This window comes from Numida meleagris, chromosome 1, assembly GCF_002078875.1.
Source record: "Numida meleagris isolate 19003 breed g44 Domestic line chromosome 1, NumMel1.0, whole genome shotgun sequence".
Taxonomy (NCBI): domain Eukaryota; kingdom Metazoa; phylum Chordata; class Aves; order Galliformes; family Numididae; genus Numida; species Numida meleagris.
In genome coordinates, this window is record NC_034409.1 from 68,691,844 (window position 1) to 68,718,461 (window position 26,618).

General features: G+C 37.5%; 1 protein-coding gene across 9 annotated transcripts in view; it reads right to left on the reverse strand.

Annotated features, from left to right (window-relative positions):
* The window catches only part of ITPR2 (inositol 1,4,5-trisphosphate receptor type 2), a 313,815-nt gene that overhangs the window by 169,134 nt on the left and 118,063 nt on the right, over window positions 1–26,618 (reverse strand). For 8 of the 9 annotated variants that reach the window (XM_021392091.1, XM_021392096.1, XM_021392086.1 and 5 more), the window contains 10 exons: window positions 24,543–24,675; window positions 23,559–23,616; window positions 21,863–22,028; window positions 19,245–19,418; window positions 15,326–15,415; window positions 15,064–15,189; window positions 13,615–13,737; window positions 11,598–11,798; window positions 6,882–7,133; window positions 5,173–5,298 (listed from right to left, as the gene is read on the reverse strand). In XM_021392091.1, the coding sequence (XP_021247766.1) occupies window positions 5,173–5,298; window positions 6,882–7,133; window positions 11,598–11,798; window positions 13,615–13,737; window positions 15,064–15,189; window positions 15,326–15,415; window positions 19,245–19,418; window positions 21,863–22,028; window positions 23,559–23,616; window positions 24,543–24,675 (1,449 nt within the window). The remainder of the gene's footprint in view (window positions 1–5,172; window positions 5,299–6,881; window positions 7,134–11,597; window positions 11,799–13,614; window positions 13,738–15,063; window positions 15,190–15,325; window positions 15,416–19,244; window positions 19,419–21,862; window positions 22,029–23,558; window positions 23,617–24,542; window positions 24,676–26,618) is intronic. The other variant, XM_021392094.1, reaches the window with a different exon arrangement.

Genomic DNA, 26,618 nt, shown 5'->3' on the forward strand with positions numbered 1-26,618 from the left:
AAACAATGAGATTTAGAACTTTCAAGTAAGCAACTATTTTGTTTAGTATTTATTACAATCTATGTAATAATATTCATTCTTAGTACAGATTTTATAGAAAATCTATCAGAGCTATCTTATGAGTTTGAGATGTATTTGTTATAGCTTATCTCTCTTCTTGAAGATCCACATTGTATTTTAAATCTCATTCTCTTCTGGACCAGTTCTTTGTGGTTGGCTGTCTGTTCTTTCCATGAAAAAAGATCCCCCTAAATCAGCACACTGCGTGCCACGTACATATTTAGATGGATTCAAGAAGAAAATGAACATTCCCTCCTATTGTGGAGGTAAGTAGGAAGAGGCTTGAGAGACAGATGAAACAGATACATTAGGTTAGAAAGATTCCTTAATGCTTAACTTCTTGCCACATTCAACACAAATGAGTGGCAAAGGTGAAGCTCATCTGCAGAAAATACATGTTTAAAAAAAGAGGGAGAGAGTAGAAAATAGCATAGACAATACCAACAGCCTTCCACATTTTAGGCAGATAACATTAATTAAGAAAGTCACATGAGGAAAATAGAAAAGACGAGCTAAAAACAATGAAAGAAGAGAATGAATAGCACTGGGACAATTTTGGAGCACAAACAGATGATTAAATTGTAGGAGGATACGGGCAGATTTGTAGAAGTGATTCCTAAAGACACTCTTTGGTACAATATTGTAAGTTTGGTGCGGCACAAAGATGTCAAGTTTAAAGAAAAGAAAACATTACTGGGATGGTACATATATGCTTTGGTATTTCTTCTCTTTCTTTTTTTTCCCCCCACCACATTTGTGAACATCTGTACAGTTATTTTTACTTTGCATATGTCAGTGGAAACTGTACTAAAAGGAATCCGAAAAGGAGTCTACACAAAGCAAGTCAGTGTGAGAAAGGCAGGACTTGACAAACAAGGCGTACAGACCATACTCATCCTACCTCTTCATCAGCCTTCGAATAAGCAGTTCTAGTCAGGTTTAGAAATAAATGAAAGGCAAAATTATTCTTTTTCACCTATGCAAGCCACAGACTTCTGTAATGTTCTAGAGAATCTATGCAACAACAGAATTTACTTTGTTTACAGACTTCTGGGGTAACCTTCAAACTACTGTCTGAGCTTTTAACACATAATCATGAATCTGCACAGTACATACTAATCATTACATCACCTTATGGATGGGGAACTGAAGTCCAGAGAAGCTGAGTGAATTGCTTAAGGTCACAGAGAAAAGTGGGTGACAGAACTAGAGACATAATACACAGCACCTGAATCTCACACAGGGCAAATATGCTCTCTAATTACACTGTGCCACCGTGACACTTGGACACCACAAGACAGCAATTTCACCAGCAGCACTTTAAGGAAGGTTACTGACGTGACATCTAAAAGCATCCATGCTCAGTGGAAGATACGGCTCATGAGAACACAAAAGCAGTGTCATATGGCAGGCAGAGAAATAACCAAAGATAACTTGAGAGCTGCAAGAATTAGGCACCTGGAGGAGATCTGCTTGTCTGTTTTTCCAAAATGTGTCAGAAAAACAAGTCACGCCTCCATGCAGTGCATTCTTATCACTTCAGGAAAGGAAAGATTTTGGTCAGAGAACAAACAATGGCTAAACTGGAATAGAAAACCTTTCAGCCCTCCAGTTTGGGAACAGAATCACTCCTCCTACTGCGTGGTCCTCATGGAGATATAATATTGAGTTAACCATCAAAACTTTGCTGAAAAAAAAAAAATTCCAGAACTGAAAACCTCTTGCTCTTCTTCTGCTTTTAATTAATCTGCATGCTAATTCTGACTGGAACCGGTAGCTCTGAGGCTGAGAATTTGTTATCCCAGTGGGAAGATAGTGAGCTGTGAAGCACTAGCACGGTGAATTTAGAAATCAACAAACCTAAATTCCAAAATGCTGTTAAGCTTTCCCCTTCGCTTGTCTAAAAGTGAATAAGCATGGCAGAGCAATATGTGGGGATACCACTCTGCTTCGACACAGGTTTGAAAAATTCCCATCACAGAAGGACTTCTGAAATCCTCTCATCTGCTCTCATCCCTCTGCCCTTTTGGGGACTGAAAGATGTTTCCCTGTGGAAGAAAAAACCTGAAATGCATGAAATGGAGATGAAGATTGAGAAAGCGGTGTTTAAAAACCTCTTAAGAGACTTTGGGACCAAAACTCACATGAATAATATTTCAAAAATTCTGTAGGAGAAAGTCATGATGACTTCACAGCTGCCAGATCTCAGCTCTGTCTTTAATCCTGCTCAGAATACAGCTGCTGATTTACAGGATGAGCCACCTGTGGGAAAGGGAAGCCTTTCCTGGAGCTGCACCCACCTTGCTCAGTGATGCACTCTCAGTCATACACAGGAGAAAGTAGGTTGGCAGAAACTGCAGAAAAAGGTGTCTTTGAAAGTGCAATTGCTTTTGGCAAATGGAATTTAATACACACATCTGCTGACTGCCTGTTTTGCAACATATCACAATGTTGAAAGAGAATGACAGTTGAGGACTAAATATTTCCTTCTTTGGTCTAGCAACAGATTAAAAAAATGGTTTCTTTTTTCCTTTTTCCTTTTTTTCAGGCTGAAGGAATTCAACCTGAGGATAACACTCTCCATCTTTCACCTTAGTGCTCTCTAATGACAGACTCAGACTCAAAGCTCACAAACTCACCCACTGACAGCCATTTGTAGCAGCTAAAAGGAAAGCATTTCCCCTTCCCCCACGCAAAAGCATCTCTTTTAGCTCACTGCAACACAGAGGATCAAAGGGCTCTTTTTCTAAATGCTTTGAAAGGTATTGTAACATCTTTCATGAAGCTGACAGCATTCTAACTGTCCTGATAGCTACATAACGCTGATGTATTTATAACTCACAGGCTCTGCCTGGGACCCAGAAAACCAAATACACTCAATAACATAGAAAATGCAGCTACCCATGGGGTCTGGCAGAAGCGCAGAACATGCCAGAGCACTTTGTACATGTTCTTTTACTTCTTTTAGCTGATAACCTCAGTAGAAAGGACTAATTAGGCACTTGCCCTGAGGACTTTGCAGGAGAGCAAAATAAAACTACATTTTGCCATTTGGAGAAAACAGCACACACAAAATATAGCATTATATTCACTCGCTATTCACCTCTGAAGACCTGAAGTCAAATTTGTCCTATTAGCAGAATATGTGAAAACAAGCTCAAGGCTCACTAGCATCAGGATAATTCCAAATCACCTGGCAGCATGTCTTCAGGCTCACAAAGAGAACAGTGGACAGAGTCCCCTTTCTGCTTTAAGCCAATGGGCAAGGAAAACTGATCATGTCAAATAGTTGGGAGGAGAGTCTGCTCAGAAGGTCAGTACCATGATACATCAGAAAACGGCAAACCAGAAAAGGATTTATGCAAGAGAAAATACTTATTGGGGGAAAAACAGCAAGGCTAAAAACCAGAATTGCCCTCCAAGAAGGTTCCTGATTGTAATTTTCAAATGAAGTTGGTGTGTCCAGAAGGGCTTTTCAGCCAAGCAACAAGGCAAACAGCAAGAAAACTGAATTTGGAGAGGTCTCATTACTGCTGAAAAGAAGCTACCATCAAAAAAGAGCACAAATATTCCTATGTTAACCTGTTCCGAGAAAAAGGGAAAAATAAAAACATTTGTAAGTTTTCTGTTTCACAGAAGAATGAACAGGCCCCTGTGCCTATCATACAGCACAAGTCTCTGCACTCGTTCTTCCTCTCGCCATAAATCATTGTGACTATAGGAGTATGGTATTTTCTCCCAATAGGTTTCAAAGAAATGAATTTTGTGGCACACTATTACTTTGGTGTAAATGTTTGCTACAGGACTGAATTGAGATTCTTTTTCCTTTTCTTCTCTAATTTCAACAAAATGAAGGATGCAAGGAGTGGGAACCTGATGGGTTATGAAATGTAACGGACCACAAACTGGGAAAGGATAGGCATGCACTATGACAACATGCTCTATAACACTTCCAAAATACTGTCCTGCAGTCAAATACTGGCCACCAGCACAAAAGAAACCTGTGTTTCTACTTTCTGAAAACGAGCAACTCCATTAACAGGCAACAGTATTAGGCTCTTACAAGAAACATTACCCAGAAAAAGGTATGTATTGCAAGCTGTACTCATTATGTCATACTAGATTCTCCTCCTACTTCCATGATGGTATGCTATCTTTCCTGAAGTCATAAGCTTCCCAGTTTTATTTCTTCCAAAATATCAGGAGAGGGAACCTTAATACCATTTATGACTTGAAATTTGATACAGCTCTCTCTGGCGACCACTGACGGAAGCCAAGGCAACAGCACGGAGCTGTAACAGGGAAGGGTCAGGCTGGATATCAGGAAAAAGCTCTTCACCAGAGGGGGCTGTGCACTGGAACAGGCTCTCCAGGGCAGTGATCACAGCATCAAGCAGGCTGGCATTCAAGAGGTGTCTGGATAATGATGTTCTCAGACATATGGTCTGATTTTTGGATGGTCCTGTGTGGAGCCTGGAATTGGACTTTGGATATTCTACGATGCTGTGATTCTAGGGAATGGAATGCCTACACTACTAACCATGTCCCATCACCTTGAAGCCGACAGTTTATACACCAATTAGTATTCTGAAAAAGTAGAGCTCTACACCTGCCTTTTGCAGCAGTGAGGATGTAGTGAAAGTAGAATAAAAGACCAAAAAGAAGGTCAAGATGAAATGGAAGAAGAAACAGGAGACAAAGAATTTCTTTGTCCTTATCCTCACAGAGTACACTGAGGAGATTACAGATGTGACTGTTTGTTTGTTTGTTTTAATTACCACCATAATGACAAGTAATGCACACTCCCAGTAGAAGGACAAAACATTTTCAACACTATTTCTTGTGTGTCAAACCCACGCATCCCATTTATTTTTTTTGGAAGTAAAGAGAAAGTGACACGGGTTCCAAGGTGCCCTTTCAGATAGAGAAAACTACTAGCAATTAGCTCATTAAACAATGATAAATAAAATACAACAGAAACGGTGATCTGTTAAAAAATATATTTATATTCAACTTTGAAAAAGCAGTGGATAAAATAAACGAAATTCATCGCACAAAGCTCAGCTGTCACCCCTGACTATACTGCAATATTTGATACCTCACGAAACTTACCCGTGCCATATCAACTAGGAAGTTCTCAAATAACTTCCAAATATGGTTGCTGGCATAGATTTCTTTCATTTCCACTTCGGTGTCCACATAACAGTGGTTAACAAAATTAACATAGGCAATTTTCACCTGCAGGAAGAGCAAATACACAAACAAGATGATATAGAACAACAGAAGTCATTAACATTCTGTTTTCTATATGTAAAAATACTGAATGAATAAGGATCATCCTTCCAATTCTAAGAAATGCCAATAACAAGAACACTGCATATTTGGTTCTGAAGATTTACGAGATAAGCATGGCAACAAATGCATTAATGTACATACTGAAAGACCATGTGAAGGAAAATAGAGATGTTTTGCAAATACTCTAATACCAAATCCCCCACAAACCAATAATAAAATTATTAATGTAATAATTGATATTAAAATGACATACAGACTACAAGGGCCCGGCTCTAAAATCAGGAACTGTCAAAATGGAGGACACCCATGTACTAATCAGCTGATCCTTGTGGGCTGATGCCTTGTGATAGGCTTGCCAAATACCAAAAAAGGTTTTTAACAGCGCTGAGACCGTAATCCCTATTTTCTAACAATCCTATGCAGCACTAATATTCAGAGTATGTATAACTCAGGTCTACATGGAGGAGAAAGCTTTTGCAGCACTGCGACTACAGCCACAGCAGTGCAGGACTTAACAAGAGGACTGCATTTTCACTCCTCTCCTGAATTAAAAACCTGTACCAGCACATCATAAAAATGGATATCCAGTGCCTGAAATGTACGTATTAAAAACAGACTTTATCATGGTCAAAGGAGAAGAGATGGTTGCAGTTTAAAGAGGTCAGGAGGAAACTCTTAGATGTCATGGACTTTCAGGTTTCATTTGTTTGGGCTTTTTTAATTAGCAGCTGTTAACATCAGTGTTGAGCAAGCAAACATTTTACTTTATAAGAAAAGAATCAGTTGATCACAAGGTGACCTTCTCATGGGACAGAGGGATTATGTACTTCAGCAAGGCCTAGCTGCGTTGATATGAAACTCATGCCTCCAATAGACAACCTGTATAAATCCTTCCAACCAATACACAGGGCCAGAACAAGCTCCTGCAGAGACCGTAAAAAGATTTCTTTTGATCACATCAAATTTGGTGCAAGCATTTCCATTCTCATTAGCCTGAGGTACCACAGTCCTACTGAGCCATGACTGGTAGTATCTGCAGAATTAGGACTCTATATGCAGAGAAAAGGAGTATTTACCAGACTGGAACTGAATTTGATAAAAGAAGACTTCACCCAAAACTCCCACTGACATCAACATAGATAGAATGTTACCCCAGAGTTTCCAACAAATCAAAGCAGTGCAAAAATATTAGCCTGACAAATCACTTAGTTTACTCTTTGCAGCTAACAGCCAGAAGTTTAGCAGAGAACTAAATTCTGACAGTAGCTAGACAAACCCAGAAAAACAACAACAAAAAACACACCTGCACCAAAAACCTGACTATCAACAGGCAGCAAAAGGGACAGAGAGTTTGCTATTTAAGAAAATGTTAACAATCCTTTCTCATTTATTCATCTTCACAAGCAACACCTGTTTCCATCCTCTTATCTATGTAAATACTCAACTTTTCAGGATATTAGAAACAGAAAAATATTTTCTGAGTTTCTAAAAATTTTAAGTCTGCTTCATCATTCAGTGAGTCTTACCTCAGGTATGCAGTCATCATGGGTCACCACTCTCACTATATCATCCAGTGGCAGAAGTGAATTGCACTTGATCTCTGTATATACATTCTTTCCTTCTGTACAAGCTGCTAGCAATTCCACTAGAGTGATGTGATACGCTAAGGGTCCACTCTCATCTGCTCGATCTCGCTCTGAACACATCATTTGGAGTAGGACTGGAAATGATGCTCTATCATTGTAGAATATCAGCACATCTTCACCGCCATTTATCAGCTAAAAAAGATACCACACCACTTTAAGCACCCTGCTCTGCAATCATGTCTTAATTATTTTGTTCTACCTTTAAGTATAAAGATTCTCTAGCTAGAGAGTTCAAATAATAATAATAAAAAAGATTAGTCTGATGCTTACCAAATGCACATGTCAAAACAATAGCCAAGGTAAACTGCTCTTATCTACATAAGTGCAAATCTGGAATAACTCACCAAGGAATGAGCTAACGCAAAGTGAACTTGAAGTTTAGTCTCTATGTAGCTCTGTGTTTACCTAAGACATGGTATCCTTGTTATTCCCACCATCTCAATGTCTGTTTGAAGTTAATTAATTACTCTTACCTCCTATTGCAAGGCCAGCATGCATTATTATCCCTATTCTACAGATAGGTACTTGAGGTACAGAGATCTTATGTACTACCTTACAGAAAAAGCCTGTGGCTAACCCAGAATTTACCTAAACTCTTCCGCACCTCTGCTCAGCATCTGAAACAGAGGACAAGTCTTCCTAACCTTTGGAAATCTGGCAGATGGGTCTTGACACTGTCACTGTCATGCCAGCACTTCCATTTAACAGAGAACTGGTGTATGCGATAAATATTTGATTTTACTACAAGTACATTGCTCATCTCAAGAGGATCCAGAGCAGAGATGGATGCTGGCAGCCCCATCTCAGCAGATCTCATGGAAAAGTTTTGCTCTGATACTGTTTTGAACATCTCCCCCAAACATATATATAGAATATACCTACTGCCAGCGCTGCTCTGTTAGCTTGCATGGAGCTAGGACAAGACAGTAGACCTGTCTTCTCTTCATCACTTTCCTTTCAAGCACAGCGCACTCTTAATGGAAGTGAAAATAAGCTCCCATAAACCCTTTCTAGTGCGGACTACAATTTGTCAGCACAACAGCTATATGAATTTTGTGAATAAGGCATTTGACGTGTCCAAGTCTGCATGTGACATGAAATCGTAGCTTACTGAATTCAAGGGTAGAAATAAAGGCTGGTGGAGCTGTAAAAAAATAGGAAAGCAGCAAGAGAAGGAATGAAAATTACTCTCCCAGAAGAGCCGAAAAGTAACAAAATTCAGGAAATATTTCATTACGTTTCCATTGTTTCAAATGGTGATTTCCTCACTGCTTGATTATTTTTACTTTGACAGTTGTGTAGATTGAACTGTGAATCCAGTCACTCCTTCATTTCCTATTCCTCTCTTTATTATTTGGTTTTTAAAATGTTTCCACTCTGACTTTTCAGAATAGACATTTTCTGGACACAGAACAGAGGAAACATTTAAAAGGACAAATGCTTGAAAGGGAAGAATGAGACAGCATGGCAATTCAGAAGTCACACATTTCATTGCACTCGATGGCAAAAAGGAAAATACGGAAAAATATGAGTATTCAAAATGTTGGAAAGTTGACATTTTTAATGCTGATATCTGGAATACTACGCTCTTAAGACACTTCAAATACAAAATAATAAAAAAAATCCACACCTAGCCCTCTGAGTAGATATGCGCTCTGTAATTTCCCACTAGGTTGACCACTACATTCCCATAATTATTTTCCACTTATGAATGTTTTGCAAAGACGAATGAGAAGATGTTTTTTTTTTCTAGATTTCCTCAGTTACAATCTTATGTCAAATCCAGACATATCTGTTCCAGTATTGCTGATAAAAGGGGCAAGTCAAATGGATCTCTTGTCCCTTTACATACCTATCACTGATGAAGGAGGAAGAAATACCAGGTGATATTGAATTTGTGAAATGTGATTCTGTATGTCATGCTTGCTATATACTGACTGTGATGAACCACAAATCAAAGCAGATAATATTGCATCAGCACAGGAAAAGCTAAGGAGATGAAGTAAATGCAAGGTAAGAAGATATTAGTGACTTTCCCCAACTTATCCATTTTTAACTGTGACTTGCAAAGGAAATCCATTGGCACATACGGAGAATATGATTTCACTAAAAACAGAAAAGAAGTATGTGGTGCTAATCAGATAAATGTTGCTGAGTTCTGTGAATTCAGTGACAGTGGGCAAAAACAAACAAACAAAAATCAAAGAAATAAAAACACATTTTCTTCCACTAAAATATATTTTAAAGGAGTTAAGAATTCTATTAAAGTATAACAAAGGGTGGACAATATCAGAGGAACTGCTGATCCTCTGCAATGTATCACTCCGAAATACTACATATAATAGAAAATTCTGCTACCACACTGATTTGGTTCAAAAGTAAATTCTGCTTTCACTTTTGTAATAATCTTTGCACTGGCAGACACTTATTCTTCCAGCAACCCCAAAGCATGCTTGTAACAAGAAAAAGTGCCCTAGGGAACCTCTCAGGTAGGTAAACTTCAACAGCACCCTACAGACATAGGGACCAAAATATGAGAACACATGAATAAACCAGATTGGGAATGTTCAGTGTATCTTACAGAAATACTCTTTCTAATGATCTATGTGCATGTTCTAAAACATGTAAATACGATTAATTTATCCCTTACTCCCATTAAACAGGAATAAGATATAATATAATTCCCAGGAGTAAAAGAAAACACAGGAGTAGTTGCAGGCATGTTGCATACTCACTCTATCTTGTCTTGCAGTAAATTGTTTATACACCCCATCTGAAGGCACAGAAAAGTTACACTGCCTGTTTAAGGTCACAAAGTATGTCTAAGCTGTTTGCTTACAAATAGTCCTGGCTTCACCTCAGTTTCAACCATTAGGCTACACTGTTTATTACATTGCAGTGCCATTTGAATACCACTCAAATTTCACTATTAGTATTCTTTTCTAACAAATCATAATTGTTAACCTGCAATTCCCTGCATATTTTAAGCAAGTCATCATTGCATGCATCAGTACACTGATGATCTTCTGAAAAGGAGCTCTCCAGAGATGGACATGGGTGTCCTGGTGTACAGCAAATTGGCCACAAGCCAGCAGTGTGCCCTTGTGGCCAAGAAGGCCAATGGTATCCTGGGGTGCATATTGAAAAGAACATGGCCAGCAGGTTGAGGGAGGTGATCCTCTCCCTCTGCTCTGGTGAGGCCACAGACTATTGTAGGGAACCTGCTTTAGCTGGGGCTTGGACTTGAACTCCAGAGGTCCCTTCCAATCCCTACCATTCTGTGATTCTGTGATTTTGCCCTCTTCAGTAAAAATAAGAGTGTTTTCTACCCCAAATTCTTGCAGAAATCATTATTTAAATGTCATATCCAAGTTTATTTCATTTTTCATCACGCAGTCAGTTTGAAAATGCAATATAACAATTTATCTTTCTGCTGTTATATATCAGTAACAAAAAGTATTTAAATTGAGAAAAGTTTCAAAACTGTTTGATCAGAAAGTAAAAATCCATAAGAAGCTGAGGTGGATGGGGAAATATCTAAAAGCACTAAGGCACAAGAACTATTTGAATTATGTAAATCAAAGGCTTGTAATTGATATTACGTTTTAAAACACTTCAGTCAGATTGAAAAGGTTGAGGTTGATTTCATTAAAGGTTATCCATGTAGGCCAAAGCTTTGTTTTCTCACTTAGAACTTTTTCTTCTTTGTTGCTGTGGAATGAAATTTCATCACGTTTTAGTTCTGTTCATACCACAACTACAGCTTATCTGTTTTCTTTCTGAAGATGCACTTTGAAAATACAAATGAACTTTGAAAGGAAAGAAAAATGTTTGCTACTGTGATCTTACCTGGGCTTTTGACCATATTCCACTTTACCCATTTATTAATCTCATTGAGTTTTTAAAGTAATTACAGTTAAATGCAAGACTGTCTGCAAGTCAGTTCATTTACCATGTACACTATATGTGTAATTCTACTTGCAGAGAAGTCAATTAAGTATTTTCTTAGTAACATTACCGGCATAAAGATATGTCCACAAATCTTTCTGTGGAATTTACCAGGTCAAACTCCACATTTACCTAGTTAGAGTAGCTCTACAAACTCTAGTGGAAATGCTCCAGAATTACAGCACTGTGAACAAAAGCAGAAAGTAGGAGGAAGGATCTTTACGTTGTTACATAGCTAAAAAAAAGTGGTCTACAACACTTCTTAGATAAATCCGTTGAGATAAGAGCATACTATGTGGCAAAACTATACCAGAATATGCAAGACATTTTTGTAGGTGGAATCCTTAGATACACCACAGGAAAATGAAGGTTTATGTTACTCAGATTTACATGCTACATCTTTTACATACAGACAGTTTGTTATCAACATGATAACACCCATGTTTTCTTTCTAGTAGCTACACAGATGGCCCTACAATTAGACTAAACTCCCTAAAATGTCTGCTAAAATATTATTTATGATACCATTTAAAATTCTAAAGCTACAATGCCATTGTATCCCATTGGTACTAAGAATGGAGAAAGCAATCTCAGAACAGCAGCGTATTAAAAAGATGTGAACAATTAACATATTAATCATTAACTTACCTCGGTCATTACCATGTCCTGGCATTTTTTCACATATTTGCCATCTGCTTTTACAATGGTCTGCAGGAAACGCAGGTATTCCACATGACGGCCATGGGTCTCAATACAGTGTACAAAGTGCTGTACCACCCTCTCACTAATTTCATTACAAAGAAGGTAATTATTCATGAAGATATGCCGCATGGTTTCAGCTTCCAGAAGCTAAACAGCATATAAAAATATAAACAACAGATTTATTTTGAGATTGAAAGATTCATAAGACTGTAGACTAGAGAAAGCCACACCAGTAAATGGCAACTGGAAAAATCAGTGTCCACCAGCCCAGAGATTAACAAGTAACCTTAAGGTTATTTTAATTTCTGGATTTTATGATGGCATTTCTCTACTTTCTCCTAAGACTACAAAATGGTCCAAAAGTAGACATAAACAAAATTTATGCTCATGTGAAAGGTGAAGACATAGGCACAATACACTGTACACTGCCAGAGCACTCTGTAGGGACTTTGGTATTCAAGACAACTGAGACCACATTGGTACTATTCACCATTAAACTTAGCATAGAGATCCTCCAGAAAGATGCTTACCTACCTCTGGCTCCCTCTACTGTTGACAGAGGAAGACATTTCTAGCAGGGGAATCAATGCATGTATAGCCTGATCCCCCTCTGACAGCACAACTCTTTCCACAATAATTATAGAGGGATCCTAAGGTTATTTTTGTATCAGTGAATAGATTTGTTCAATAGGAGCAGATCACTATTAGGAAGAGATGCTGCTAAGAACCCAGTAGCCAGACTGTACGCATTCTGGGAGCTTCTCCTTCAAGCTTCTCCTTCAAAGTCAAGCGTGCTCCTGGAGCACACTTCTATGTTTAGCATCATTTGAAAGGAAGTTTCATAGAATCATAGAATGGCCTGGGTTGAAAAGAACCTCAAAGATCATCTAGTCTCAACCCCCCTGCTGAGTGCAGGGTCACCAACCACTAGACCAGGCTGCCCAGAGCCACGTCCAGCCTGGCCTTGAATGCCTCCAGGGACGGGGCATCCACAACCTCCTTGGGCAACCTGTTCCAGTGCATCACCACCCTCTGTGTGAAAAACTTCCTCCTAATATCTAACCTACATCTCCCCTGCCTCAGTTTAAAACCATCCCCCCTTGTCCTATCACTATCCACCCTCGTGAACAATTGTTCCCCCTCCTGTTTATACACTCCCTTCAAGCATTGAAAGGCCACAATGAGGTGTATATGTAAGAGCAAATAGGCTCCATACTCGGCACTTGAACTAACTGTGAATGTTGGATAGGATGAAACCTGAGATCCAGTGTCCCCCATGGAAAAGTCTTCACCCTTCACTAATTTCATAAATAAATAAATAAGCAAACAAACAAATAAATAAATGCTTCCTTCAGTAATGTACAGAGGTCAGAAGTCTACAGTACTAATATTTACACTCTTTCTAATAAAAACATATGCTCAGTTGTTTTGCTACTGAGGGAGGTGTCATTTTATACATCTTATTTGTAAACACACACAGACATATATAAAGAGTCAGACTGTGACAAAGAGGTCTAATGCAAAGAAGTGATTAATAAAGGATAAAATTTTACATTAGTTGAACCAAATGGAAGCACCATCAACAAAAACATGGGTCAGGTGTTGTTATCACACAAGCTTCATGAAAGCATAATCACAGCATTTTCTTCCCTGACTTACAGTCCAGACGTGAGTGAGTTAGGATGAATGAGTTTTAACTCATCCTAATGAATTATCATAGTCAAGCTACACAAGATGTGATGATGTCACCCATGGTAATAGATACTACCAATAAATCCCATAGGTAGTACTGTTTCATACTTTTAAAACAGCAACATTAAAAGCAATGACATAAATGGCACTGATAAAGGAGAAAAGATAGGAAAGAAAAGAGAAAGCAGAGAAAACATAATGTAATTAAATTATTTATTTAGCACTGTCATTTTTCAGTGATTCTATATTTTATTTAAAATGACATACTTACCCCTGGAGTTAAGAATAAATTGAGATTTTTATGGAGGAGAACTTGATTCTGAGGATTTCCTCGGCAGAAATTCTGAAGAAAAGTGTGGGCTAAATTCATAACTTCATTCATCTTTTCATCGCTCTGCAGAAAGAATTGATGAATGCTTCAGCTGGACATACCTAAACACACTTGTTATATCTGCACTATATGAATTCAGGCAGGAACAAATCTGAGCCTTTATAGGGCAGGAATTCTCCCTCTGGCAAAAGCAACTTATCCAGTTGTCTTTAGAGTCCATTAACACTGTACCTTACTGTGAAGCTTGACCATAGAGAGACACAGGTAACAGCACAAACACTAAAGTTTCCAATTCGTTCCATCCAGTTTTCTTAGCCTCAGGTCTTATGCCTTAGTCTACAGTTACTGTTCTTTTATGAATTTCTGGAGGAACTGTAGGATTTTTTTGGTTCTACTACTAAAAGTAAAGTAATAACTGCAAGACATTAAAGGTACTGAACTCAAAGCATGGTTTCCTAGTGCATGTTTATCATTTCCTAGTTTAAAAAAAAGTGGTAAGTGGCTTGATGTTCAAAAGTGGTAACTCATCTGTAATGAGTCCAACTTCTGAAAAGCTTTGGCTTTTATATAGTTATACATAAAATATGTGCGCACATCTGTGTCAATCACATTAATGTTCAAGCAAATAAACCTGCACAAATATATGTGTCTAGACTCATCCAGATTTTATATTTCTCGCATATAATACTCAAACTATGATGTAATGAATCACCTATATGAACAAGCACTAATTATTACATTGAAGAGAGCTGAATCCAGTGCCTGTATCGTAACATCTGTGTATTACACTCAGGAAAATGCAGGCAAAGGTTTTATCTCCTTTCAGTGCTTCATGTAAGATCTAAAAAGATACGCTATTTAAAAGCTTATCTAAATCATTCACTTATATGCTCACAGCCACTAAATCATATTATTTTATGGAAAAACAAGTGGACCTAGTTTAGAGGTTTGTCATCACAGAAACACTGAAATGATTTCAGAATTGGTCCTTGAAAGCTTGTTTGTCCATCTTATGTATCTACAATAGCACTCACATCAGGACCTAACAGAGGAATTTAGATACTTCACCAAGAGCTCCACTAAATCATCATTTATGAGTGTACTGTGTGTCTGCAACTCTAAGGTTTGCTCATTTTAGGAATAGGATAACAGCACAGTGATATACAGGAACCTAACGCAGTCAATACTAACTCTAAATAAAATGCATTTTGTGTAGACAGTCATGTTTAAACTTGATCCCAATCTCATTAGTATTAAGGGAGATAAATCCGTCATTATTTTACATTTATACCATAGTTCACAGAATTTAGCATGGAGAATTTTTCAAATTGATTCTTGGATCTTTTGAGACTTTCCTTTTATTGAGTTCGTCAAAATCATCACACTAACCTTTTCATAGGGTATCTGCAGAAGGTCCAAGACTACCAAGTGGGCACCCATATTCTTCAGCAATCGCTGCTGCTGATTTCGACACTTTTTATTTTGAACACAAAGTTTACTGAGTCGAATCAAAATCTGTAAACAAATAAATAAGTAGGCAAAAAAGGAAATAAAACATTAAGTAAAAACATTAATAGAATATTTTACAATAATTACTAAATCAGTTTATCACACAAGTATCTCAAGCAAGTTTCTTGACAGATACACCAACCTCTTTAACAATGATGTAGTTATTGCTTTTATTGCTGTCTATCTGGGGTTTTTTGGTTCCATCCTGTATTGGACTCAAAATATTTGGCTCCTGTAACAAAGAACATATAACAAGAAAAGATCTACTGCATTTTCCTCAACATTAACTAATTATGCAAGGCAACAACAAGTGGAGAAACAGCATTATGGCACCTCACGGGGAGCAGACATAATATAGATAATAAAGAAAAAGATCCTTCAATAACCATCCATAAGTTACTGTCCAGTGACTTAAAAGATTCACACTCACATTCTTCCCTCATTTCACATTTCCCATGATTTGAGACAATTATTCTATGCCCTCATGCTTCTGATTCTCCTAAAAGAGAGTATACCCTTAAAACATTGACCAGACATAAGGAAGAATCAACTAGGAACTCAAGTACTATGAGAACAGGGACCTTACCAGTAGCTACCACTTGTTCCACCCAAACAGGCACACTTCCAAGTTTCATTTTGTCCTCAAACTTCCTAACGTCTTAGGAAAGAGAATTGGGCTAAATCAGACATGCACACCAATCTGAATGTTTCTGGTACCTGAAAATTCTCTCTGAACTTTCTTAGCTGATTGTGAAGATCAGAAGTTCTATAAATTCCATCTGGTCTTAATTTCCAGCAGGGCAAGAACAGCTAGCTGAACCACTTGGCCATGGAAGCTGTTTATAACAGTGTCAGCACTGCTGTTCAGCATGGTCATGTTGATCTATGCAACAACACTGGATTTTTATTTGTTTAGGTTTGTTAGTATGCATGCTGCCTTCTCTCTGCCTGTTTGAATCAATACTTTGGAAGATATTTCAGGCTCTTTGCTATAATTAACCACTCTCTCCTGTTCTGGGACTGTGGGTTAACCAAGATTAATCTACCTGTTCCTTTTATCAGACTTCTTCCTCAATCAAAGTAGTTTTATAATCCATGTGAGCTATACATCTTATCTGGAAATGCTGATCACCATTAAACTGCTGAATCTATCCCTATCTCCTAACAAAATAAAAACCTGTTTATTGAACCCATAAGAGTATTCCAAGGATGTAGTTATCAACAGATAATCACACCACTGGGATACCACAGACACTGAGCTGCATATCTTGCCTTGTTATGCCCCGTGACAGACATTCTCTGTCACGCTTTTCCATAAGGGATGGGAAGTCATAGAGCTTGCACTGAGAAAGTTTCTCCCTGAGTATTTCTACCCACTTTTAGGATATGGGATTTAAACATTTCCACAACCAAAGCAAACTACCGAAGACCAGAATAGGAGAACAAGGAAATACTAAGCACTTGAGAGCACCGAAAATTTATACCACTTGAAACCTCTCTGAAGTTGCGAAGAGGAGAAATTCGGTAAGTTCCACTGCACTGTATTCTGCTTTCACCTATAAGTCCTTTTTCTGAGACTGTATACTTCTTCTCAGACGCATGTTTCTGGTGCTACATCAAAGCATTCTCAAGTGAGAGGACAATAAAGACACACTTTCCATAGGCCAGGGTATGTATATAGACTCATAACACCATTAATAGAGACAACCAAGTAAAGAGTCTTTGTCCGCTTTTCCTAAGTAAGGCTCAGTTATGCGAGATCAGTTTCAGCATTCCTAATACTATGTGATACCTAATTCATGTCTGACTTAACTCCGAACATTCTCCTATAGTTCTGAACTCCGCTTCCTATCAAGATGATCCTGCATGACTGCAAGGTTTATTGTTCTGTTGCAGAGAACTGTGGATATTTTGCTTAGAAGAACAGGGCCACTCTTCTAAAACTTCTGTTTCTTTAGTCATGTTTGTTTGTTTTACATGCAATCACAAATCAAACACCTCTAGTCCAAAGTTAGTTAAAAAAAAAAAAAAAGGCTGAAAAAAATGACCCAGAAATACTTGGAAGCCCAAGGGCAAAGAAATACTAATGATTTTTTTTCTTTAAAACACTTTCAGCAGTCTTGCAATGTGAAGACAGAAATGCGGGCTTAACGTACTGTTCTGGAATGTGATTTAAGCCTTTGTGCACACTTCATTGTTGTTTGGGAGAAATTAAGCACAAGCTAATGGAGCTTATTCCCTGAGGACCTACAAGTTCATCCACCGCAGTACTGTATATTCAGGACTCATTTCAAAAAATCATGGGATTTCACAAGGATATTTATCTGCTTGAAGCTAGTCACCTGCTTCATACATTGCAGATTATGACCAGCAAGTTACCTCTTAAGTTTGACTTAAGATATCAAAGAGACAATTCACTATGTAAAGTAGTTTTGCCAGGTAAAAAACTTTCATGTCAATTAAAGAGTAATTTATCAAGGAAAGTATAAAGGACAAAATTCTGAGCTACTGTATATTGGTGCACCTCTCATGGAATTATTATCAGATAAGCTAACCAGTTGTGCCAACTATATATTACTGTTCTGATACTGTATGCTCACAGACCTGTCAGAGATAATCCATACAGACCCACTGATGCCTCATGGGGAAAAAATACTGAAAACATTTCACTCAGAGATGCTTCTGCCTAAAGCACTTTGCTTCGAATCCTCCTTCACAGAGTTTTTAACATTAGAGCTATCTGTAGGAATAAAAGGATCTTATTACACTTCAAAAATATATTTCTGCTTCAAACAAACAAACTAACAAACAAAACACCTTGTAATATCCTGCTGCAATTCTGTATCCTGTCTTCCCATTCCATTTTCCATTAATTAAATATATAAAGGACCATTTTCTTTCCTCCTAGAGCTAATCCTGAATAAAGAAAGTAGGAAATCACACCTACTTAAGTTCATAAAGTCTTTATTCCTTCCCAGGTCTGACACAACCAAATTCAGTTACTTTCTATCAGAGAAAGACTAGGACATACACTATCGCAAGAAATTAGGATTATCCCTTGAAAGATTGGATTTCCCCCCTTCTGAAGCCACTTAAAAATCTACTTTCCCATCCGAAAAGCCTAGAGTGTCTTCTAGGTATCTGTAACTATTCACTGTCTTCTCAATGGCTCCTACTCTTCCAAAATACTCTGGCTTCACAATCCTGTATAATCTACATTTGGCTTCCTACTTTTTTGCCAGTGGAGGAGAATCTACTAGGGAAGAAAATAAGGAAAGTGATGTGTTAGAAAATCACTTACTCTGATGAAAGTGACGGAGTGGAATTAAATGTAGGGGGGAAAGCCTGCTCTGTCTACTATTATGCCACAAACCTCAACCAGAGCAATTCTTGTAAAACTTCAAATTTTCTTATAAACTCATAGGGCACTTGGACAGTTATATAAGGACTTCAGCTTTCATAGAAAAAGAAAAATTAAAATAAAGAAACAAACAAACAAATAAAAGCAGGTATTCATGGTTCCAGATTCGAGCCCAATAGTCTCTCAAATCACAATATTCCCCAGGAGTCCGGAAAATCAAAGGTTTAAAAAAAAAATGTTCACTTTAAAAAAATCTTGATTTTCTTAGGTCAATCTTTTTTTGGTTGAGTGTAGGCTTGCTAAGGAAGTTTGAAAACGTGCACTCAATTGTGCTCCTCTCCCCTAGCTTCAAGAACAGATATTGCCTACTCCTCCTTCTAGCAAGTCAACCCAACTCCCAACATGTAATTCCTAGATGAATTCCATTATGCCATACATTACGGCTTGTTTGCTGGACAGAAAGGAAGACAGCTCTGTGAAATAAGAATGCTGTTACCGAAAAGAGTGAACACATTGACCAATATTCTGGCTGGGCTTTAGGATTAGAAAGAAGAGAAGATGAAACTTTTTTATCAGTGTGTTGAATCACATTGTCATTCTCACTTCACTGTTTTGATTTACCAGATCATTAGTTTGCACGTGCTCATCAAACTACACATTCATATTGAAACAATTCTACCAGCAAAGGCATTAAACTCACCTCTATTGGCTCTTCTCCCCCTTTGGTTTGATTATCGCCCCCTTCTCCACTCTCATAATTACTGCTTTTTTCAACCCACAGTTCCGATTTTTCTACAGTCAGACGCAGTTGATCAAGATCAGCCTTGATTTGCTTGTAGTTATCAACATCTTGATTAGAGACCAGCAACTGAACCTATAAATACAGTAAACAGTGTATAGCACAAGCACTCACATCTGGGAAATTCACTTGACAGTTTCATTTTCAGATGCTTTTTGTAACCTTCCCTCTGAAATTAAAATATAGCATATGCGGCGCTTTTAGCATTCATTCAGTAAAAACCCATAGCAGAGCTGCGGTTGCCCAAAGCAGGAAAGCTGTAATATTCACACCATTCTCCTTCCTTCTTTAATACACTGTAAAACATTTTCAGCACAAGTACGTATTCACAAGGCCTTGAGCTCCCAACAGAGTAAGCTCTGATGCCACGATGATGAACCTCATGGTATTAAAACAACATAATTTGAAATAGCTTAATCTATCAACACAGTACTAAGAAAAAGAAAACAAAAAAGAAAAATAATGATATGTCAAGGAATCAGGAGATCCAAAGAAACATCAGAATGTTCAGCAACTTAATGATCATTATCACAATCAAATAGTGAAAAATACTGGATCTTTAACACCATTAGTCCAGTTAAAAAAACAAACTTGTTTGAATAGCTCATGAACTGTTTAGGCTCGCATAGTTCCCCACTTTCTGAGTAGTTGCATCTTACTAAGATTAATCTCACTTAAGTTTTCTTGCACTGCTCAAATTGTCTGTTCCTTCTTTCCACTGTTATTTCTAGTTCTTTATTTACCATGACCTACACATTTCCTTTCTTTGTAACCCTCTTTGCACTCCCAAGATTATTAATAAAGATGATATACCAAAAAATACAACAGTAATCTTCCCAATAAACCAATAGGCACCATTAAGAAATCTTATTTATTTAAAAGAATGCAGTCACATGGCAGATAGGAACACTGAAAAAAAGCCACTACTTGCAGGCAAATATTCACTACCTTGTAAAAAAAAATTCATCTTCTTCTCATTTGTTATTTATCAGAATTTATGAATGTTGCTCATCCACAGATATTCATATTTCATGTTCTCTACAGTCTTTTTTGTAGACTTACCAATTAGCCTTTTCCTTCCTTTATAAAGGATTAAGCTACTCAAATCCTTGCTAACCTGGTAATAATAGCTATTTATGCACCTAATCAGCAAGGCCTAACATTAACGTCCTGGTGGGAGGCCGTTATGCTACACTGCAAAGAAACATTAAACAAAAGCTTTCCAGGTCTTTATCATTCATCTGTTTTTAAACAAGAGAAGCCTCCACATCTTACATAACAATGAGACAACATGCTAGCAAACTCCTGAAATAAGCATCAGATGGTCTTAACAACATATGTTATAGGGTTACGTAACAGAGATGTCTCTGTTATCTAGCCCAGTGACATCAGATTTCCCAATACTAATCCCCTGACACATGGGGCATGCACATGCAGTGTTATCAAGCAGAAAGAGTAAAAGCTGAAGACAGATTTGGCCCTATTACTGGATGTCTGTTGTTTGGGTATATCTGTATCATGCAGTGGGTGCAAGGACTCCATGCAAGAACACCTGAATTACAGCTAGAATTGAAAACACTACGTTTATAGCAGTACTGCTTCACATCCAGCTTAGGTAACCCTAAGCAGGAGACAGGAAAGTCTTATTGCTGACACAAGTACACTGCTTACAGAACATAAGCTACTAGCTCTGTCTCTTGAGGGATCACTACATCAAATCACACTGTGAGATACTGTGTCCCAGCTGTCACCATAGACATAGGTTTTTCAGTTACAGATACACAACTAGAATATGCACTAGCACATATGTTCACCTCTAACAAAAACAAAAAAAATCTCTCTGCTGATTTGGAACCTTTAAGAAAAGTCCCTTAAGCATTGTCAATCCATGAGGGATGCTCCGAAAGTAATGCCTCCTATTTTATTATGCTGACCCGTGACATCAGAGGCAGATGTTGGTGTGATGGCAGTAAAGGTTGAACCTTCCCACCACTACTCTGTAACGTTTTGTTCCCAAGATGGCAGCAGAGGGGCAGTCTGACAAAATGGTGTCTGACATAGAAGTGTATATGAAGCAAAGGTGTATCACTGAATTCCTCCATGCAGAAAAAATGACACCCACAGGCATTCATTGACACCTGCTGAATGTGACACAGCATACATGAGAACAGTGAGGTGGTGGGTGGTGTATTTCAGCAATGGTGAGAATGACTTGAAAGACAAGCCACATTCCAGATGGCCATGCACAGCTATTGCTGATTTTTATGAATGGCAATGCCGGCTATTGTTCCTCACTGGCAAAAATGCATAGCTAATGGTGGTGACTATATTGAAAAATAGTGTTTTTCAGCTGAGAATCTGCTCTATCAAAGTGTTGTACTTTTCGTGGAAACAAATAGGAGGTATTACTTTCAGAGCATCCTACATACAAACAGCAAATCAGGTGAAAAAAAAAAAAAATCAGTCTTGGGAAAGACTTTCCCCACAGTTCCCTACAATAATTATTTGCCCGTTGGTACCTGTTTAAATGCTTGCAGAACTTCTGCTCGCTGGCTGAAGTGCTTAAATAGTAGATGCAGAGCACCTGAGAGCAAAGGAGGGTAGTCATGCATGATGAGATGAATGAGGACTCGTAAAAAAGTTCTGCCCCCTTCATCATCAAGCTGAACCGCATTCTTTTCTTTTCTTCAACAGGTATGGGGGAAAAAAAAAGACCAAATAAAGTAAAATAAGAAAATAAATAAAATCTTTTGACAGAAGTATCCGATAAACATACAATCTTAATTCAATACAACTCTTACAATCAAATGTATTATGCTGTGGGATATAAATTATAAATGCCCTTTTAACATATTTTATAAGTACTTAAATCCAATAGTAATATGCTGTTTTGGCAATCTTGTAGCAGAAGAGATACTATGGAATGAATGTAAATATGTATGAAATGTGTCAAATATTGTGATTAAAATCCATATTGCAAAAACATTAATTTAAGTTGTAGATAAATTGCACCAATTGGACTCATTCACAGTCCAAACTAACTGAAGTCAATGGGATTTTATCAGAAATTAATTGGGCCCTATCCTTTTTAATCCTTCCCTCTTCAGTTGATATTAAAATTTCATTCAAGAAAAAATAAGATTAAAAACTGTGAGAACTGAAAAAGCATCGTATTTCTGGAATCATATTTACAATCTAGAGCAACAGAAATTAGATTAATACTTAACGTATCAAAGCAGAAATAATGTTTCCAAGAAACCATTCAGTCTCTCTGTTCATTCTGAAGATGCAGATGCCAAGGGCTATGTGTTGTTTTACATTATGGGAGTTCAGGGAGAGGAATGGAGGCATTGCTCCCACTGGTAAAGACTGAAAGCACATTTGGGACACTGAGGAATGATGAGAAATTCTATCTCGAGGATCTCTGTCCCTAGCTCCAAGAAAATCTTTCAAGTCTAAGGCCTTGTCTAAATGGGAAGCATTTTTACTGGTATTATTGTAATTGTTCCAGTAAAGTTAAACCAGTATAGTAGTAAGGGTAATAATTCTCCAGTGTGGATTTTTTCTGTGTTTGTTTTTTGTTATTGTTGTTCATAGCATAGATGAAAATGCTTCCAAAACTTTGCAAGCATCATTTGTGATCTACAGGCCTCTGGTGGTCCAGAGATTATGGCAAGTGGTCCACGGATTATTTGTGGAGTCATGTGAAATAGATTATTTTTTATGACAGTTTCTTAGTAATTTCAAAGACAAGATGCAATGACAATAGGTCACGTGGTCTATAAGAAATAGCAAGGGTCAACAGTAACCTACTGATCCAAGAAATTTGAGTCTACAGACATAAAATGTACTAGAAAAGGGTCTATCTCTAAAAGGACATTATAGACAGAAATAGTGTGGTTAAGCCAAACACACCTGTACACCATTCTCCACTTGTCTTTGGGAACAAATTTTCTGCCAACTCTCTTACAACTATATATGATCAAGAGGGTTGTCATCCTGGTCTCTCAACAAGTCCCACCCACTGGGCAGTCTGTCTGTTCAAAGTTCAGGTCTTTTCTGGCACTTGGCTGTCCGTGTGTAGGTGATGTAATAAGCAGAAGCCAAGTGAAGAGAATGGGGTATGAAAACACATAATCAAGAGGCATTGTCCATAATAAGTATCAACGTGAACAAAAAGATTGATATAGATGGGTAAAACTTCAGAGAATATACCTGCCAGCAAACATGGTTTCAGCCTGAGCTGCAATTTCATCTATGTCAGGAACAATTGCTGGAAAACAATCAAAATAAAAATTTGAAAAAAACATTGATCTTTGTTTAACCTGCAAGTGAAAGAGAACTCTATCTTTAAACTTGGATATTATCAATTTAAGGTCTAACTGCATTCCTCAGCTAGGCAAAATTACTTGTATTTAACAGAAAAAATGAAATGGAAAGAACAGTAGGAAAGAACTAGAACACAGGGAAGAGTTAAATTATATTTTAATACTACTTCGTAAGAGAAAAATTCTAGTGATAGACTAGATCGACATGGTGCTGTGTCACAAATGACAGAATGTAAAACTTCTACATTTTTTGTTAAATCAGCCAACCCTCATAAAGCAGTAAAATGAGACACAATCTTTACAATATTTATCATAAACCAAAGTATTTACCACACTATTATTCTTCTTTAGAATTACTTTAACATAACTTACTACTTAAGACTTTAGTACTTTTTAGCCACACCTTTGTTGCACAGCACCTCCAATTAAATTCTCCTTTACCTGTAGCTCATCACACATGCAGCTGTCAGCCTTTTACGTACCTCTGGGTGCACCAGAACACTCCCTGGAAAGCCACTCAATTCCCATGCTACATTCACCACACTTAAAGCTGTCCTCATCCACTCTCAACCATATTTTCAAAAGCTATGCTCTGCTACACTTGTCACTTTCCAGTGTTTTGGGGAGTGTACAAATAAGAGAATAAATTGTCGTAACAGGAAAAAGGAATCACATTTTAGTTAGAGAAGGAAAGACCAGCACATATCTCTTTTGTGGGATTTGTTAAGGTTTTCATTTTATCACAAGGTTTTCAAATTCACTGACATGCATCTTGTTGGTGCAGTTGAGTTTACTGCTTACTAAAATATTTGGAACAATGCAGAAGTTTACATAGAATTATTTTACGTTGCCATACAACAGCAATATTTACCTGAGGGAATCCCTGATGTGTCAGGCGGTGAGGCTGTAGAGCTATCGACGTTCTCATTGTTTTCGCCAAACTCTCTCTTATAGATAGACAGCATATAGGATATTCTGTAGTCCAGTCTAACACTGAGAATAAACTACAAGAAGAAGTTTGAAATAAGACTTTTATTTAATAACATGGGTTAGGGGTTTTTGTTTGTTTGTTTTTTGATTTTTTGTGTGTGTGTGATGGAATGTACAAGGATACATGATTATTATTATAATAAATACATACGCTATGCAAAATGATTTAGTTATATTTGTTTCAGTTTGCTGTGACTTCTTCCCCCTGCCTCCACCATCCTGAGATGTATCAAACACTGCCCTGTCTACAGACGAATACTAAAAAACAGATTGACTTGTGAAGGGGCACCAGCACACTGCCTTGTCCTCACTGCCTATGAGGCAGATTCAAAACCAGGTTGAAACAGATTATTTCATATTTCAGTCAGACATCTAAGGCCTTATGGAGATATGGAGTGGGACTGAGTGTGAAAATGACAGGCTCAAGGCTCACCCACTCAGATGCCTGACAGATGTTTTATTTTAATTGTTGTGCCTTCAGCTGTGAAAACTGAAACTCATACAGGAAAAATCCTAAATCAAACCTGTAAGTGCTGCTTTTACAATGGAAAAGTGAGGAAAATAACTTGGCTGGAGACATAATTACTAACTGAAGGACTGACAGATTCCTACATTTCAACAACTGACTTCATCAACTGAGTTGCAGTACTTCCCACACATGAGCTCCTAGCCCACAGTAAATGTAAGCATACAATGGAAAAGGTTTACAATTATTTAACGTTTCAGTTTCAGTGGGGATGAAAGTACATATATTAAGTTACCAAGACTCAGGTGACAGGTGATGAGTTAGCAAATGGTGCCAACTTGTCTCTTTGATCTGTAACTAAAGTCATACAAGCTTCCCAGACCCAGAGTATTGTAATGGGATTTCACTAGAGTAACTAGTGCCATCTATGCCATCTAAAACCTAACAAAATGTCAGTTTAAGAAACAATATCTTTTCATAAAATCGTCTAATAAAAAATAGAAAATAGGTAGGTTTACTGTGGTTCCATGATCAAGTTACCCTCTCATTATAGAAGCAAGATTTTTACAACTACACATTTTCGCAGTCCACTTGTCAACTAAGTCTATCAGGCCATCTGTTTAATTCTGGCTGATGGTAGTACCGAAACTGTTAAGTAAAAATATGCCTTTACTTAAAATAATAAGAGGAACAATTACTATAAGCTTAATATTTCTTAGAATAGAATAGTCTTAATCATCATTGTACTAGCTATGCATGACAATACAATAAATCTAAAATATTCTTGCATTTATGTTAATAGCCCAATAATAAAAGGTAATGTCATTTAACTTAATCCTTCTTCATTGTGCTTTAAATGAAACAACTACTTTGTATTTCTTATGAACTAAGGTTATATATATGCACATTTGCCATGGTTCACTCAACATGACAACTTGCTAATTTGCAGTAATTTGACCACATAGCTAAAACACAACTAAGCCACAGATGAAGTGACAGCATAGGATTAAATACTCTCCAGTCCCAGGTGATCTTGCACTAGATGTGCTGTGGAAGAGGAAAGGTTGAGATAAAAATGTGATTCTTTTTCCCGAGTAGACAGGGAACCTACAGGAAGAGGCTGGTGTCCTGGAATCATTCTTCCATGCATCAACCAGTAGAGCAAGACACATGGGAGGACACTTACACAGTCAGCAAATCAAAGGAAAATGACAGTTAGTACACATGAACGGTATTCTTTAGGTGGTATCACTTCATTACACTTTTATAAGCCTTAACATCCTACTTTTATAACACTCCATAAGCATTAAGCTAAAGCAGATCTGAAATTAACATATACAGTATTGGGGATCTAATAATTGGTAACCTTTCAGATGACAAGTAATTAAGGTAATCTAAATCATTTAGAAGCCTTCAGAACAAATTGAATCCTTCAGAAGTGACAATGGTACCAACAGATCAGCAGGATTTACAGAAAATACTGAAAAAACT